The sequence below is a fragment of the Hippopotamus amphibius genome, chromosome 4 (assembly GCF_030028045.1).
Source record: "Hippopotamus amphibius kiboko isolate mHipAmp2 chromosome 4, mHipAmp2.hap2, whole genome shotgun sequence".
In the NCBI taxonomy this organism is placed as follows: domain Eukaryota; kingdom Metazoa; phylum Chordata; class Mammalia; order Artiodactyla; family Hippopotamidae; genus Hippopotamus; species Hippopotamus amphibius.
Window position 1 is genome coordinate 12,569,167 of NC_080189.1, and position 17,353 is coordinate 12,586,519.

The 17,353-nt window shown below is 54.2% G+C and overlaps 2 gene segments (V, D, J or C); both read right to left on the reverse strand.

The window, feature by feature from the left end:
• Window positions 1–491: 491 nt before the first annotated feature.
• LOC130851803 (T cell receptor beta constant 1-like) lies at window positions 492–5,285 on the reverse strand. The segment is given in 8 exon segments: window positions 492–720; window positions 1,002–1,108; window positions 1,262–1,279; window positions 1,732–2,121; window positions 4,755–4,799; window positions 4,859–4,900; window positions 4,965–5,084; window positions 5,276–5,285. Coding segments are annotated over 8 exon segments (753 nt in total).
• A 3,146-nt stretch (window positions 5,286–8,431) lies between these two features.
• LOC130851804 (T cell receptor beta constant 1-like) lies at window positions 8,432–14,208 on the reverse strand. The segment is given in 7 exon segments: window positions 8,432–8,696; window positions 9,022–9,128; window positions 9,285–9,302; window positions 9,743–10,132; window positions 13,678–13,722; window positions 13,888–14,007; window positions 14,199–14,208. Coding segments are annotated over 7 exon segments (711 nt in total).
• Window positions 14,209–17,353: the final 3,145 nt, after the last annotated feature.

Here is a 17,353-nt window from a genome sequence, read left to right on the forward strand (position 1 = left end):
TCAACTCTATGCCTTCTTTAGGATTCTAACTTAGGCAGAGTAGAACTAACGCTTATGCCCAAATTCTGAAATCAGGCAAGACGGAAGTGTTAAGAACAGACACAGATAAACCCTAAATGTGTAAGAAGTGGGACTTGAATCTGGAATTGAGAAATGATCAGACATTCTAACCTACAGGTTGCCCTGTCCTCTGTCCAGCCCTGAGCTGGGGGTTATGGTTCATCTCCATGCATCCTTATCTGCCATTGATATGCAGGTTTTCTAGAGCCCAGCTGCTTGCCCTTCAAACTAACCCTACACACTGGGGCCCATAATGCCCGGGCGTGGACCACGGGGTCCACCCTCATTCAGGATGAGCAGGAGGAAGCAGCATTGGTCAGAAAGGAGGGCCCATCACTCTGTATGCCTGAGGGGTGATAATTTCCCCAAATCAAAGGTAGATCAGCAAAGGGCAGAACTCCACAAACACTCCTGCGAGACAGTCAAGCCATCATGACACCTTTATTGCTTTAGTCAATTTCAGATTCAGTGGTGAGGCACTCAGTCTGCAGGGAAGCTGAGAGAAGGGACAGACATCCGTGTGGGAAGGAGAATAAGAGGTGGAGAGAGAGAAGCTCTTTAGGAATGCAGACTGGAAACATTAAGGAGAATCCAGGGTGAAGACTAAGAACAACACAGGATGCACTTTTGGAGCTGGTCTCAGGAATCCTTTTTCTTAACCTGAGGAAAAGAGGACATTGTCAGTGTGCCAGAGGCCATGGAACAGTAGGAGTGGGTCAGAGGAAGCTGACTCTGGGGCCTGATTTGGGGTAGGGCTGGGTGATGCTGCCCATCCCATAAAGCTACATTCTGTGGTGAACTCTGCACTTTCTCCCCAGTCTGGAAGCCCCACTGTAAGTCCATAGAGATACCAGGACATGACTCTGAGACCCCCTCAGTCACCCTGCATGATGTCCCACTCTCTCCCTTCAGTCACCTGCCCATCCTGCCCTCCTCCTCACCATGGCCATCAGCACCAGGGCGCTGACCAGCACAGCATACAGGGTGGCCTTCCCCAGGAGGATCTCATAGAGGATGGTGGCAGACAGGACGCCTTGATGATAGGACACTGTTGGCAGGAAGGGAGAGCAGGTAGGGACCTGTGAGCAGGGATCTCTGGTCTCCTTCCCCTCACCCCCCGACCAGAGTCATGAATTCTCCATCTCTGGTTCCAGAGCAAAGACCACGAGAGATGGAGACAAAGAAGAAGAGGGTCACGTACCCGAGGTGACACCACAATCTGAAAGAAAAAAGGGGAGGGAAATGGATGAGTAGGGAATGCCATTCCTTAAAGAGACCAGCTTTAAGTCATGGGCTTTAAAGTCATAGGGTCACAGGCTGCACACATGAACAGGTTAGATGGCACAGTCAGCCTCCTGGGAGGGCCCTGGACCTGTCTTTCTCCTGTTGTTCTCATGTCAGCAGCATTGCCATTGTGACCTTTGGAAACTAGGGTCAGTGAGGGGCTGAGGACCAACTGCTCAGACCCTGAGCTGTGCAGGAAGGTAGGGAGGGGTAACAATCTGGGGGAGGAAGGAGCCCGAGGTGCCCTGTCCACCGTCATGATGGGCTTTGGTCTTCTCACTCCCCCCCCACCCCCATTCCATTTCTAGTCTTTCTGCTCTTCTTCCCGCATCTCTCCCTGTGTCTGGTCTGACTCCTTCTTTGTCAAACCCTCCCAGACCCGCTCACCTGCTTGGCCCCAGGCCTCGGCACTGAGGTTCTGGGTGATGGGTTTGGGCCTGTCCTGCTTGGGCCACTCGTCCTCGTCCGTGAGCCCGTGGAACTGGACTTGGCAGCGGAAGTGGTTGCGGGGGTTGGACCAGAAGGCGGCCGAGACCCTCAGCCGGCTGCTCAGACAGTAGCGGGAGTCATTGCGGCTGGGGTCCTCCCTGTAGGGCTGAGGGTCCGTGCTGACCCCGGTCTGGACCTGCTTCCCGTTCACCCACCAGCTCAGCTCCACGTGGTCGGGGTAGAAGTCCGTGGCCAGGCACACGAGCGTGGCCTTCTGGGTCCGGGCGATCTCTGCTTCCGATGGTTCGAACACAGCCACCTTGGGTGGGCTCACCTGGCTCAGGTCATCTGGAAGGGACGGGTTGGGACCAGGGGTGGCCCGAGAGTTGGCTGGGTGTGGCGGGGGCTGTGCAGGTAGGTGAGTTGGTGGGGGCAGGGTACAGGAGAAGGGGCCACAGGGTCATCATAAAATAGAATTACGAAGCAGGAGGACCTGTTTGCTTGGAGGTCACCACCCGCTCCTCTGTGGCTGGTCTCCCTCTGCCTGCCTGTCCCTTGTACTCACCTGACAACAGGCCCGTCTCCTGCGTCCCCAGCCCCTAAGGTGACCTAACAAATGGCCCTGCCCAACATTCTGAGCCATGTCTCTTCTTTCACGTTATTTGATTCTTGATCCATCAAGAAAAGCTTCCCTGTCTTTTTCTCACCGTAATACGAAATAGTTATTTACAGAGCACTGGACTGGAACCAGAATAACAGAATTAAAGCTTGGAACTGACTTTGCCCACTAAGGAAACTTTAGACAGTCTCTTAATGCCTCTGCATCATTTTTCCTGCTTGTGAAGGGAGAATCCCAACACTGACTGTCCAGAGTGGGTGGGAGATGACATGTTATAAGGATTCAGAAAGGCCCTGCCCTCAGCTGGGTCACTTGTCTGGGAGTCTGGGGGCTGAGGAGTAAAGGGGATTTGGGGATGAGGGGTTCGTTTGAATGTGGGGGTGTTTCTTCGGATGACAGTGTACAGATGGCATACTGTTGTGCGCTCACGTGAGGACAGCCTTCTGTGTTAGGGTGTGCTCCTGAGAGTGGGAGGTTGTCTTTCTTTCTGGTGATTCAGCAGGTCATCCTAGCCATTCCTCTGCCTCCAGGTACCCCTGAGTTTCCTCAGCTCAGACAGAGAGCCATCTCCTTGGGTTTTGAATTCAGGCATCTTCAACCTTCTTTGCCCCTTTGCTTCCACACATTCTACTTTTCCCTACTAGCAAGCTCCCTAAATATGCGTCTGAGATCATCAGAACAACATCTGCTCCCAGTTGTCTCGATATGATTTTGCCCTAAGTCTCTGGTCTGTGGCGACCCCCAGGGCCCCAGGGGCATTCCAATTAAAGCCCCTGCAGCCTTCGCATCTGGCTGGCTCATTGCTTCTGGGCCCTCCCACATTCACTTTATCCTGCTCTTTGCTTTTCATCGATTTTTTTTGTGTTTCTGAGTAATTCTATTAAAAGGAAGACAACTCATTCTGAAGACATCTAGTTTAGGCTGGAAAATGCAGACAATATTCTTCTGACTCTTCACATTTCCACGGATGTGACTTAACTTCAGGGCTGGCTTCATGGGTGTGTGACCCGTGCACACACATTCACTGGTCTGAGGTACCAGATCATGAAAGGGCCAGGGCTTGGGACTTGGGTTTCCTGGCTCTGAGGTCTCCTGCTTTTCTCCACCCTGGCTGACCGCAGGAACCCAGCTTTCCTCTGGGAACAAACACTTCAGCTGAGTCCCTCTGGCTCCATCTTAAAGAGCCTAACCACACACAGCGCTCGCTGTTGTCAAATAAGCCAGTAAATATACCAGTATTGAGGGGTTCTTCCCCTCTGGAAGCTCAGGGCTCCCATCACCAGGGGACCTTTAAGGTCCCTTTCCAGCACTAAGAGCCTAAGACACTCACCTCACAAGCAAAATATCTGCATTTTAAGGCATGTCCTGCACCATCTGGCTGTCTAACCTAGAAAGCTGCTGTGAGGAGGGAGGTTTTGGCTGGGGGTGAGGGGGGTCCTTTTGGTGAGTAAATCCACCCAATGGCCCAGGTTCCCCCCCAGCCCCTGTGTACTGTGCACACAGCCTGGCCGGCAGGGGTCGGGGGCTTAGGAGGAGAAGAAGAGGTTTTAAGCCTAACTTTAAGTCCAAACTTCTAAGCAGGAAATCTACAAACCCCGCTTGTGTTGATTCTTTCCCTCACTGCCTCCTGTTTATCTGTGTCTCTCATGTTTCTGTTCCCCTCTTGTCTGTCATCCTTTTCCCGCTTCTCTGTTCAGTGGAAGCCTCCACCTGCACCTCCACCTGCACCTCCCAGGAGCCGGCGCTGCAGGGGCCACCATCCTGTGCTCTTCCCTGCTTGTTCCTGCCCCTCCAGCTCATTGTCCTTTGCAGCAGGGACACCCCCTCCTACTCTTCCCGCAGCCCAGGTTGCCCTCTTTGGTCTTCTTCTGCAATCAAGTGGCTCACAGTGTCCTAATAAACCCTCTTTTTCTGCCAAGACTCACCCTGTCCCTAAATACCTCAGAAAAAAAAAAGAGACCAAAGTCCCCCTTGCCTTCTGTCCAAGTTCCTGGGCCGGGAGTACCCCCACCCAATACCCCCCACCGCTCTTGCAGAGTTGACCCCACAGATGGACAACTGGCCACGCGTCCCAGCTCCAGCCCACCTCACCCATCTCCAGGCACCCAAGGGGCTGGGCATCCAAATCTTACCTATGACCGTGAGCCTGGTGCCTGGGCCAAAATACTGCTCATAGGAGCACAGAGGAGAAGCCCGGCACTCAAACTCCCCGCAGCTCCCAGCCGCTCCCGCCCCAGGTCCCAGCGCCCGGCTCCTCTGGCTCCAGCGCAAGGAGGGGACCAGGTGCCCTGATCAGGCTCGCACCGCGCGCTCCGCCTTTCATCCCCGCCCCGCTGCCGGCTGCCGGGCCCCGGACACTCACCCATCACGGTCAGCCGGCTGCCGGCCCCGAAGGTCAGGGTGGCGCCTGTAAAGCACAGCCCCGGGGCGCCCCACCAAAACCCGAGGCGCGCCGCCCGAGCTCACCTATCACCAGGAGCCTCGTGCCCGGCCCGAAGTACTGGATCTCTGAGTCACAGCCCCCCAGCACCGCGCAAAAACCCGCTGCGCATCCCACCGCGTCCCCGCTCACCTAGCACCAACAGCCGGGTGCCAGCGCCGAAGTACTGAGTATCTGTGCTCACAGCTTCAGGGCTCAGCACAAAAACGGGTCCTGAGACCCTGCTGGCGTCCTGATCACCCCACTCCCTTTCTAGAGCCCCAGGGCAACCCACTCACCTAGCACCAACAGCCGGGTGCCTCCACCGAAAATCTGAGGGTTATTACTCACAGCCCAGAGGCCCAGGACAAAAACCAGCTCTACCCTTTCCTGATGCCATGGACTCAGCCCAGGTCCCCACTGACCCTGAGTGCAGCCCCAAACGGAGATGGGCAGCTGCCTACCTCTCTCCATTCCGCCCTAGGGAGCACTCAGGGACCCCAGCTGCCCTCCTTACCCAGCACAGTCAGCTTGGAACCATTCCCAAAGTACAGCTGCCCGGTGTTCACACAGCCCTGGGGACCCAGGAGCAAACTTTGCCTTCTCAGAGAGCAGCCCAGGAGGGTCCAGCACAAACTCCCCCAAAGCCAAGTTTCCAGGGGCCGTCAGGCTGGGCAGCCCATCCTCCCTCCCACCTGGAGACACCTCCTTACCTAGCACAGTGAGCCGGGTCCCTGGCCCAAAGTGCAGCTCATCATAGAAGCACAGTGGGAAGGGGCTGCCAAGAATTCCTCCCCCTCCCTTCCTCCCCTGACACAGAATGGGGCTCCCCTCCTTCTCCTCTCTGGCTTCTCTCCTCCCACTTCTCTCCAGAACTAGCTAGACACGGTAATCTGGACACTGCATGAGGTCATCCTCAATTTGTAGAGAATCAGCTTGGCTTGGGGACATACAATGACTGTGAAATTGGAAGCGGTATTGGTGGTGGAGATTTTGCTGGACTGCAAAGTGTTCCAGGCTAGACCCTGCCTCTTTCTTCTTCTGTCACCTGCAAGCTCCCTGGCCTTAGTTTCTCCATCTGAAAAATGAAGTAATACCTTCCCCACAAGGTTGTTGTGAGTGCTTAATTACACACCTGCAAGTGTTTGTCAAAAGGCAAGTTTTCTGAAAAGCACTGAATCAGGATTCCACTTTGGCTTGATTCTTCACTTTCCTGGAAGCTGAGTGTGGAGCAGGGAGAGGTAGGGGTGATCACTGAGTCCAGGTCCCTGTGAGAACTTGTCAGGGACCTGCTGCAGAGACCTCTCCCAGCTACTCTCCCCATACAGCAGCCCACCCTGGGCAGGTGGAGCTATTTTCTGAGGCAGAGCTTTTTGTAAAAGCACCTCCTCTACCTGAATCATCGTGCTGCTCCCATAGTCCCACAATGTTACACCAGGATACAAAAATGTTCTCTCCTGTGGTCCCGTTCCCCAAACCACTGGAAAGAGGCAGGAAGTGCAGGTGGCAGAGGTTGGTCTGATTCAGTGGGGTGGGAAGAGACAAACTCAGAGTACATTGAAATTGGGGGGGGGGGCTTGGGAAATGGCAGGGTGCTAGTGGTGGGGGAGGGGGTCAGGGAGGCCCCTTCTGGACCATATGCCACTCTGAGGAGATCTCCTATGTCATCAGGGCTCCCCTCTGGGACTCACTGTGCCCACCTGCACAGACTGGCATTTATAGTGAGGGGGGTGGGAGGAGCATCCCTAGAGCAGGTGATGGCAACTTAGGGCAGGAGGACAGCCTGGAAAGCTCCGAGATTCCCCACTGCTTCCTGGGTGGGGTCCAAGCTCCTGTCCCTTCATTACCCCACAGACGTTTAATGCACACGCACTATATGGCAGGCCGCGTGCTGGTTGCAGGGACAGAGTCCACTCTCACAGCGGGAAGCCCCCACCTGCCTTTCCAGCCTATGACTCTCATCTGGGACCTCGCGGTCAGCTGAGCGGAAGTTCCCAGAAGTGTCTGACCCTGTAGTTTCATGTGCCACTCATGCCTCTGACCACCATGACCTCTCTCCCACGTGGATAATTGAGACCAATGCTTCCTTGGAAGAGTCTGCCACCCTCTCAGACTCTCCCCAGATGGTCCCGGTCAGAAACCGGGGGCTAGCCTCTGCCTGCATGTTAGCAGACAGCTCGCATTGCTATTCAAAGCATCACCTGTGTGCTAACAGTTTCTACCCATGAATTAGCTATCCCCCTGTGAACAGGGACGCTTCTTGGGGACAGTGACTTGGGTATCTTTGTTTTCTTGAAGGTTAATAGCAGATACTGCAGTGATATGTGCTTCATGAGCAGGCTACTCTGCTCATGTAAAGATGGAAACCTGTGTGTATGCATGTCTGTTGGTATATGTACAGACACCCATGTAGAATGCACGCATGTGTTGCAGTAGAGAGAGGGGGCTGTGTGCTGCAGGCCTGTGAGGAGGAGGGTAGATGGCTGTTTCAGGCAGGCCTTAGGGTGACATCTGCTCCTGAACTGGGTCACTTTGGGGGAACTCATTGATTCATTCACTTATTCCAAGATAGTTTATTGGGTTCGTACACTGAACCAAGGTAGTATGTCACATCACAAGGATGCTGTAATAAAACGTGACTTGGTCCTCAAGGAGCTGACCATCCAGTGAGGGTGTCCAACAAGGCAAGACGTAGTTTCCATCAAGTGTGGTCAGTGGCAGGAAGGAGATGCACACAGGGTACTGTGATAGGAAAGTGCAGGGGGCATTTAACCCAGTTATGTGGAGTAAGGGGCAAGGATGCTCCAGAGAAGCTACTTGCCGGGGAAAATGTCACTGCTGAATCTGCAAGGATGAGTCGGAGCTCACGTATGTGTCATTCCAGGTAGAGGGGTGCAACATGGCTTGAGGACTGAGGCTAGGTGTGGAGGACAATGGTGTGTCTTTTATGCCATCCAGAGGACTCTGGGTTAAATCATCATGCTGACAATGGGACAATAAAGAACTTTGGAAGTATTCCTGGAAATACCAATAGGGCTGATCCTTGACCATAGGGAACTTTATTTTCTGTCCACCCAGGACTGTTCAGGGACATATTCACACACATTTAATTCATTAGAGTAAAATCGATAACCAGCTTTGTAACTTAAACAGGAAGGTATACCTGCTACTGAGAATAGATAGTAATAGTGATTTCTCTTCTTCTCACCAAGAGTCACCTCTTGGTGATGAAGGAAGCTGAGTAGTGCCCTAGTGGAGAGGAGTGGGGGTTATGTAATGGCACCCAGCTTTGCTGGCCATGCGGACAAGACCACTTGGCGAGTGGACACAGTTGTGTAGGTAGGCTCTTCCTCAGAGCACCTTTGTCATGGTAGGATAGAAAATTCCTATAGGCAACACCACCATTTTTCTAGGCTGTTCCAGAATGCCTGTCTTTATATCCTTTCACAGGTACTTAAGTTTCCCTGACAATGAGGAGTAGTACCAGCCACAGCCTGGGTCCCTCCAACCACTACCTGAGGGGACTGCACTTTCTTGATACCGCTTGTTTCTACCCTGACTGGAGTCACAGGGGACTTCCGAGATGGATGGAAGAGATATCTAGACACTCACGAGGCAGAGTCAAGCCAGATCAGGCCATATTTATTGGCTGAGTCAGTTCAAGCCCTCTAGGATCCCCCCCACCCTGGGTTAGCGGGATCGTGGACATGAGTGTTTGGGGTGCATGCATATGGTAGGTAGATACTGGGATGAGTAGAGAGATGAGAGCAGCTCTTCTGAAGCACTGGGTAGGAATGCAAAAAGCAGAATTCACATCAGGGCAATAGCAGGCTGGAAGCTCCTGGCTCCCCCTCTCAGCTGGCTTCAGGAATCCTTTCTCTTGACCTGAAGAAGAGAAGGTTGGGGGTCACCAGGAGCCAGGAGTGCTGCAGACTAAGAAGAAGTGGTGTGTTCCACGGACAAGATGAATAGCAGGGCTCCCCCAGCATCCATCCATTGGGTTTTCAGGTGACGCCAGTTTCTCCTGCTGGGCATGGCTCTTCCATTGTGCTCCCAGAGGTACAAGGTGTCTTCTGAGGCACATGGGGGAATCTCCCTCTTCCTCTCTGCCCACCTCTAGTCCTGGCACGGTCTCTATGTTCTTGGTGTGAGTGGCTGTGTTTCAAGCATCACCTCTAACCTGCCCGCCCCATCCTGCCCTCGTCCTTACCGTGGCCATCAGCACCAGGGCGCTGACCAGCACAGCATACAGGGTGGCCTTCCCCAGGAGGATCTCATAGAGGATGGTGGCAGACAGGACGCCTTGATGATAGGACACTGTTGGCAGGAAGGGAGAGCAGGTAGGGACCTGTGAGCAGGGATCTCTGGTCTCCTTCCCTCCCTAACTCCCTCACCAGAGTCATGGGTTCTCCATTTCTATTTCCAGAGGAAAGAGCATGGGAGATGGAGACAAAGAAGGAGAGGGCCACTTACCCGAGGTGACACCACAGTCTGAAAGAAAAAGGCGGGGGGAGGGAAATGGATGAGAGACTCCATCATCTAAATCAGATTCAAAACTAAGCAAGCTTTTAGTCAACACAGACTCCCAGGCTCAGAGCAGCCTCCAGCCAGAGTCCTAGCACTGCCTTCCTTCTGTTGTGCCAGTGTGGCCACAGCATCCTTGAAAGTCATGGAACGTGGCAGCACTGAAGGGGATGGGGACCCACCTCTCAGACCCTGAGTTGTGCAGGCAGGTACGGAGGGGACCTATCAACACAGATGAGCATCTTGGGGAGGAAGGAGCCCGAGGTGCGCTGTCCACCCTCATGATGAGCTTTGGTCTTCTCACTCCCCCCCTTTATTCCATATCTAGTCTTTCTGTTCTTCTCCCTGCACCTCTCCGTGTGTCTGCTCTGACTCCTTCTTTGTCAAACCCTCCCAGACCCGCTCACCTGCTTGGCCCCAGGCCTCGGCACTGAGGTTCTGGGTGATGGGTTTGGGCCTGTCCTGCTTGGGCCAGTCGTCCTCGTCCGTGAGCCCGTGGAACTGGACTTGGCAGCGGAAGTGGTTGCGGGGGTTGGACCAGAAGGCGGCCGAGACCCTCAGCCGGCTGCTCAGACAGTAGCGGGAGTCATTGCGGCTGGGGTCCTCCCTGTAGGGCTGAGGGTCCGTGCTGACCCCGGTCTGGACCTGCTTCCCGTTCACCCACCAGCTCAGCTCCACGTGGTCGGGGTAGAAGTCCGTGGCCAGGCACACGAGCGTGGCCTTCTGGGTCCGGGCGATCTCTGCTTCCGATGGTTCGAACACAGCCACCTTGGGTGGGCTCACCTGGCTCAGGTCATCTGGAAGGGACGGGTTGGGACCAGGGGTGGCCCGAGAGTTGGCTGGGTGTGGCGGGGGCTGTGCAGGTAGGTGAGTTGGGGGGGGCAGGGTACAGGAGAAGGGGCCACAGGGTCATCATAAAATAGAATTACGAAGCAGGAGGACCTGTTTGCTTGGAGGTCACCACCCGCTCCTCTGTGGCTGGTCTCCCTCTGCCTGCCTGTCCCTTGTACTCACCTGACATCAGGCCTGTCTCCTGCGTCCCCAGCCCCTAAGGTGACCTAACAAATGGCCCTGCCCAACATTCTGAGCCATGTCTCTTCTTTCACGTTATTTGATTCTTGATCCATCAAGAAAAGCTTCCCTGTCTTTTTCTCTCCATAATACGAAATAGTTATTTACAGAGCACTGGACTGGAACCAGAATAACAGAATTAAAGCTTGGAACTGACGTTGCCCACTAAGGAAACTTCAGACAGTCTCTTAATGCCTCTGCATCATTTTTCCTGCTTGTGAAGGGAGAATCCCAACACTGACTGTCCAGAGTGGGTGGGAGATGACATGTTATAAGGATTCAGAAAGGCCCTGCCCTCAGCTGGGTCACTTGTCTGGGAGTCTGGGGGCTGAGGAGTAAAGGGGATTTGGGGATGAGGGGGTCATTTGAATGTGGGGGTGTTTCTTCGGATGACAGTGTACAGATGGCATACTGTTGTGCGCTCACGTGAGGACAGCCTTCTGTGTTAGGGTGTGCTCCTGAGAGTGGGAGGTTGTCTTTCTTTCTGGTGATTCAGCAGGTCATCCTAGCCATTCCTCTGCCTCCAGGTACCCCTGAGTTTCCTCAGCTCAGACAGAGAGCCATCTCCTTGGGTTTTGAATTCAGGCATCTTCAACCTTCTTTGCCCCTTTGCTTCCACACATTCTACTTTTCCCTACCAGCAAGCTCCCTAAATATGCATCTGAGATCATCAGAGCAACTTCTTCTCCCAGTGTTGTTGATACTACTAAGCCTCTAGTGTGTGCGGTCCTCGAGGCCCCAGGGGAAGGCATCCCAATTAAAGCCCCTGCAGCCTTCGCATCTGGCTGGCTCATTGCTTCTGGGCCCTCTCTACAGTCATTTTATCCTGCTCTTCGCTTTTCATTCACTTGCTTGTGTGTTTCTGAGCAATTCTGTTAAAAGGAAGACGTCTCATTCTACAGAGATCTAGTTTAGCCTGGAAGATGGAGAAAGTGTTCCTCTGACACTTCATATTTCCACGGATGTGACCTGACTTCAGGGCTGGCTTCATGGGTGGCTGTCCTGTGCAGTCACACAGGATCCTACACGTAGGAGGGCCCCTTGTTGATTGAATGCACTGGTGTCCTCAGTTTGAAATTCTGAATACTTTTTTAACAAGAGCCCGGGGTGTTCGTTTTGAGGTCGTTCTGCGTCCCATCAGGTCAGCGGCCCTGCCCCGCACTGCTCACCCTGCCGCTCATGCCTCTGTCCCTAGGCGCCTCCTGGCTGACCGGGCCTGAAATGGAAATCTCCTAACTTCTCTCTGCTGTCCTGGCTCCATCAGGCTTTCTGCTCTCAGCCTGGTTATTCGCTCTCCCCTCAAAGACCCTGCCTCTGGGATTCTACCAGCCCTCCAGAGGCACTACAGAATCTGCTCCTCTGACTCCCTCCCCCAGCAAACACTCAGCCCTTACTGGAAAAAGTAAAGATGCCTCTGGAGCCATGTGCTATGTTCCCCGTGATGTTGATGGGATGGCGGAATGGTGAGAAGCACCATCTTCCTTACACCCTGAGGCACTGACCACACGGCTTCATGATGAGGACAAAGTCAGTTCTCCCTCCATGATTGTGAGTCCCTGTGGGGTGAGGGTGGGCTTGCCCATGTGGGTGTATGTGTGTGTCCTGGTGAGCTTCTGTTACATGTGCTCGGATGTGGGCTGGACCAGCCTCAGGCAGAATTGTGAGGTTTATCTGTCCTGTGCCCAGCCCATCTCTCATACATACCCAGCCCCCCTCCCCGTTAGCCACATGCCACACCTGTCCCTCCTTTGGCACGGGGCTCCCCTCCCTCGTCAGTGGCCACCTAGGGGAGGGGCAGGGAGGGGACCACTGAGTTACAACAGGTTTGCTGGATACTGTCCATGTAGCTACTCTTGAAATCCTCACAGCAGATTTAGCAGTAGGTATTGCTGATGATATAGTATGCTAGAGGGAAGGTTCCCATAGATTCACTCACTCAAGGTCACTGGATCATGAAAGGGCCAGGGCTTGCGACTTGGGTTACCTGGCTCTGAGGTCTCCTGCTTTTCTCCACCCTGGCTGACCGCAGGAACCCAGCTTTCCTCTGGGAACAAACACTTCAGCTGAGCCCCGCTGGCTCCATCTTAACGAGCCTAACCACACACAGCGCTCGCTGTTGTCAAATAAGCCAGTAAATATACCAGTATTGAGGGGTTCTTCCCCTCTGGAAGCTCAGGGCTCCCATCACCAGGGGACCTTTAAGGTCCCTTTCCAGCACTAAGAGCCTAAGACACTCACCTCACAAGCAAAATATCTGCATTTTAAGGCATGTCCTGCACCATCTGGCTGTCTAACCTAGAAAGCTGCTGTGAGGAGGGAGGTTTTGGCTGGGGGTGAGGGGGGTCCTTTTGGTGAGTAAATCCACCCAATGGCCCAGGTTCCCCCCCAGCCCCTGTGTACTGTGCACACAGCCTGGCCGGCAGGGGTCGGGGGCTTAGGAGGAGAAGAAGAGGTTTTAAGCCTAACTTTAAGTCCAAACTTCTAAGCAGGAAATCTACAAACCCCGCTTGTGTTGATTCTTTCCCTCACTGCCTCCTGTTTATCTGTGTCTCTCATGTTTCTGTTCCCCTCTTGTCTGTCATCCTTTTCCCGCTTCTCTGTTCAGTGGAAGCCTCCACCTGCACCTCCACCTGCACCTCCCAGGAGCCGCGCTGCAGGGGCCACCATCCTGCGCTCTTCCCTGCTTGTTCCTGCCCCTCCAGCTCATTGTCCTTTGCAGCAGGGACACCCCCTCCTACCCTTCCCGCAGCCCAGGTTGCCCTCTTTGGTCTTCTTCTGCAATCAAGTGGCTCACAGTGTCCTAATAAACCCTCTTTTTCTGCCAAGACTCACCCTGTCCCTAAATACCTCAGAAAAAAAAAAAAGAGACCAAAGTCCCCCTTGCCTTCTGTCCAAGTTCCTGGGCCGGGAGTACCCCCACCCAATACCCCCCACCGCTCTTGCAGAGTTGACCCCACAGATGGACAACTGGCCACGCGTCCCAGCTCCAGCCCACCTCACCCATCTCCAGGCACCCAAGGGGCTGGGCATCCAAATCTTACCTATGACCGTGAGCCTGGTGCCTGGGCCAAAATACTGCTCATAGGAGCACAGAGGAGAAGCCCCGCACTCAAACTCCCCGCAGCTCCCAGCCGCTCCCGCCCCAGGTCCCAGCGCCCGGCTCCTCTGGCTCCAGCGCAAGGAGGGGACCAGGTGCCCTGATCAGGCTCGCACCGCGCGCTCCGCCTTTCATCCCCGCCCCGCTGCCGGCTGCCGGGCCCCGGACACTCACCCATCACGGTCAGCCGGCTGCCGGCCCCGAAGGTCAGGGTGGCGCCTGTAAAGCACAGCCCCGGGGCGCCCCACCAAAACCCGAGGCGCGCCGCCCGAGCTCACCTATCACCAGGAGCCTCGTGCCCGGCCCGAAGTACTGGATCTCTGAGTCACAGCCCCCCAGCTCCGCGCAAAAACCCGCTGCGCATCCCACCGCGTCCCCGCTCACCTAGCACCAACAGCCGGGTGCCAGCGCCGAAGTACTGAGTATCTGTGCTCACAGCTTCAGGGCTCAGCACAAAAACGGGTCCTGAGACCCTGCTGGCGTCCTGATCACCCCACTCCCTTTCTAGAGCCCCAGGGCAACCCACTCACCTAGCACCAACAGCCGGGTGCCTCCACCGAAAATCTGAGGGTTATTACTCACAGCCCGGAGGCCCAGGACAAAAACCAGCTCTACCCTTTCCTGATGCCATGGACTCAGCCCAGGTCCCCACCGACCCTGAGTGCAGCCCCAAAAGGAGATGGGCAGCTGCCTACCTCTCTCCATTCCGCCCTAGGGAGCACTCAGGGACCCCAGCTGCCCTCCTTACCCAGCACAGTCAGCTTGGAACCATTCCCAAAGTACAGCTGCCCGGTGTTCACACAGCCCTGGGGACCCAGGAGCAAACTTTGCCTTCTCAGAGAGCAGCCCAGGAGGGTCCAGCACAAACTCCCCCAAAGCCAAGTTTCCAGGGGCCGTCAGGCTGGGCAGCCCATCCTCCCTCCCACCTGGAGACACCTCCTTACCTAGCACAGTGAGCCGGGTCCCTGGCCCAAAGTGCAGCTCATCATAGAAGCACAGTGGGAAGGGGCTGCCAAGAATTCCTCCCCCTCCCTTCCTCCCCTGACACAGAATGGGGCTCCCCTCCTTCTCCTCTCTGGCTTCTCTCCTCCCACTTCTCTCCAGAACTAGCTAGACACGGTAATCTGGACACTGCATGAGGTCATCCTCAATTTGCAGAAAATCAGCTTGGCTTGGGGACATACAATGACTGTGAAATTGGAAGCGGTATTGGTGGTGGAGATTTTGCTGGACTGCAAAGTGTTCCAGGCTAGACCCTGCCTCTTTCTTCTTCTGTCACCTGCAAGCTCCCTGGCCTTAGTTTCTCCATCTGAAAAATGAAGTAATACCTTCCCCACAAGGTTGTTGTGAGTGCTTAATTACACACCTGCAAGTGTTTGTCAAAAGGCAAGTTTTCTGAAAAGCACTGAATCAGGATTCCACTTTGGCTTGATTCTTCACTTTCCTGGAAGCTGAGTGTGGAGCAGGGAGAGGTAGGGGTGATCACTGAGTCCAGGTCCCTGTGAGAACTTGTCAGGGACCTGCTGCAGAGACCTCTCCCAGCTACTCTCCCCATACAGCAGCCCACCCTGGGCAGGTGGAGCTATTTTCTGAGGCAGAGCTTTTTGTAAAAGCACCTCCTCTACCTGAATCATCGTGCTGCTCCCATAGTCCCACAATGTTACACCAGGATACAAAAATGTTCTCTCCTGTGGTCCCGTTCCCCAAACCACTGGAAAGAGGCAGGAAGTGCAGGTGGCAGAGGTTGGTCTGATTCAGTGGGGTGGGAAGAGACAAACTCAGAGTACATTGAAATTGGGGGGGGGGCTTGGGAAATGGCAGGGTGCTAGTGGTGGGGGAGGGGGTCAGGGAGGCCCCTTCTGGACCATATGCCACTCTGAGGAGATCTCCTATGTCATCAGGGCTCCCCTCTGGGACTCACTGTGCCCACCTGCACAGACTGGCATTTATAGTGAGGGGGGTGGGAGGAGCATCCCTAGAGCAGGTGATGGCAACTTAGGGCAGGAGGACAGCCTGGAAAGCTCCGAGATTCCCCACTGCTTCCTGGGTGGGGTCCAAGCTCCTGTCCCTTCATTACCCCACAGACGTTTAATGCACACGCACTATATGGCAGGCCGCGTGCTGGTTGCAGGGACAGAGTCCACTCTCACAGCGGGAAGCCCCCACCTGCCTTTCCAGCCTATGACTCTCATCTGGGACCTCGCGGTCAGCTGAGCGGAAGTTCCCAGAAGTGTCTGACCCTGTAGTTTCATGTGCCACTCATGCCTCTGACCACCATGACCTCTCTCCCACGTGGATAATTGAGACCAATGCTTCCTTGGAAGAGTCTGCCACCCTCTCAGACTCTCCCCAGATGGTCCCGGTCAGAAACCGGGGGCTAGCCTCTGCCTGCATGTTAGCAGACAGCTCGCATTGCTATTCAAAGCATCACCTGTGTGCTAACAGTTTCTACCCATGAATTAGCTATCCCCCTGTGAACAGGGACGCTTCTTGGGGACAGTGACTTGGGTATCTTTGTTTTCTTGAAGGTTAATAGCAGATACTGCAGTGATATGTGCTTCATGAGCAGGCTACTCTGCTCATGTAAAGATGGAAACCTGTGTGTATGCATGTCTGTTGGTATATGTACAGACACCCATGTAGAATGCACGCATGCGTTGCAGTAGAGAGAGGGGGCTGTGTGCTGCAGGCCTGTGAGGAGGAGGGTAGATGGCTGTTTCAGGCAGGCCTTAGGGTGACATCTGCTCCTGAACTGGGTCACTTTGGGGGAACTCATTGATTCATTCACTTATTCCAAGATAGTTTATTGGGTTCGTACACTGAACCAAGGTAGTATGTCACATCACAAGGATGCTGTAATAAAACGTGACTTGGTCCTCAAGGAGCTGACCATCCAGTGAGGGTGTCCAACAAGGCAAGACGTAGTTTCCATCAAGTGTGGTCAGTGGCAGGAAGGAGATGCACACAGGGTACTGTGATAGGAAAGTGCAGGGGGCATTTAACCCAGTTATGTGGAGTAAGGGGCAAGGATGCTCCAGAGAAGCTACTTGCCGGGGAAAATGTCACTGCTGAATCTGCAAGGATGAGTCGGAGCTCACATATGTGTCATTCCAGGTAGAGGGGTGCAACATGGCTTGAGGACTGAGGCTAGGTGTGGAGGACAATGGTGTGTCTTTTATGCCATCCAGAGGACTCTGGGTTAAATCATCATGCTGACAATGGGACAATAAAGAACTTTGGAAGTATTCCTGGAAATACCAATAGGGCTGATCCTTGACCATAGGGAACTTTATTTTCTGTCCACCCAGGACTGTTCAGGGACATATTCACACACATTTAATTCATTAGAGTAAAATCGATAACCAGCTTTGTAACTTAAACAGGAAGGTATACCTGCTACTGAGAATAGATAGTAATAGTGATTTCTCTTCTTCTCACCAAGAGTCACCTCTTGGTGATGAAGGAAGCTGAGTAGTGCCCTAGTGGAGAGGAGTGGGGGTTATGTAATGGCACCCAGCTTTGCTGGCCATGCGGACAAGACCACTTGGCGAGTGGACACAGTTGTGTAGGTAGGCTCTTCCTCAGAGCACCTTTGTCATGGTAGGATAGAAAATTCCTATAGGCAACACCACCATTTTTCTAGGCTGTTCCAGAATGCCTGTCTTTATATCCTTTCACAGGTACTTAAGTTTCCCTGACAATGAGGAGTAGTACCAGCCACAGCCTGGGTCCCTCCAACCACTACCTGAGGGGACTGCACTTTCTTGATACCGCTTGTTTCTACCCTGACTGGAGTCACAGGGGACTTCCGAGATGGATGGAAGAGATATCTAGACACTCACGAGGCAGA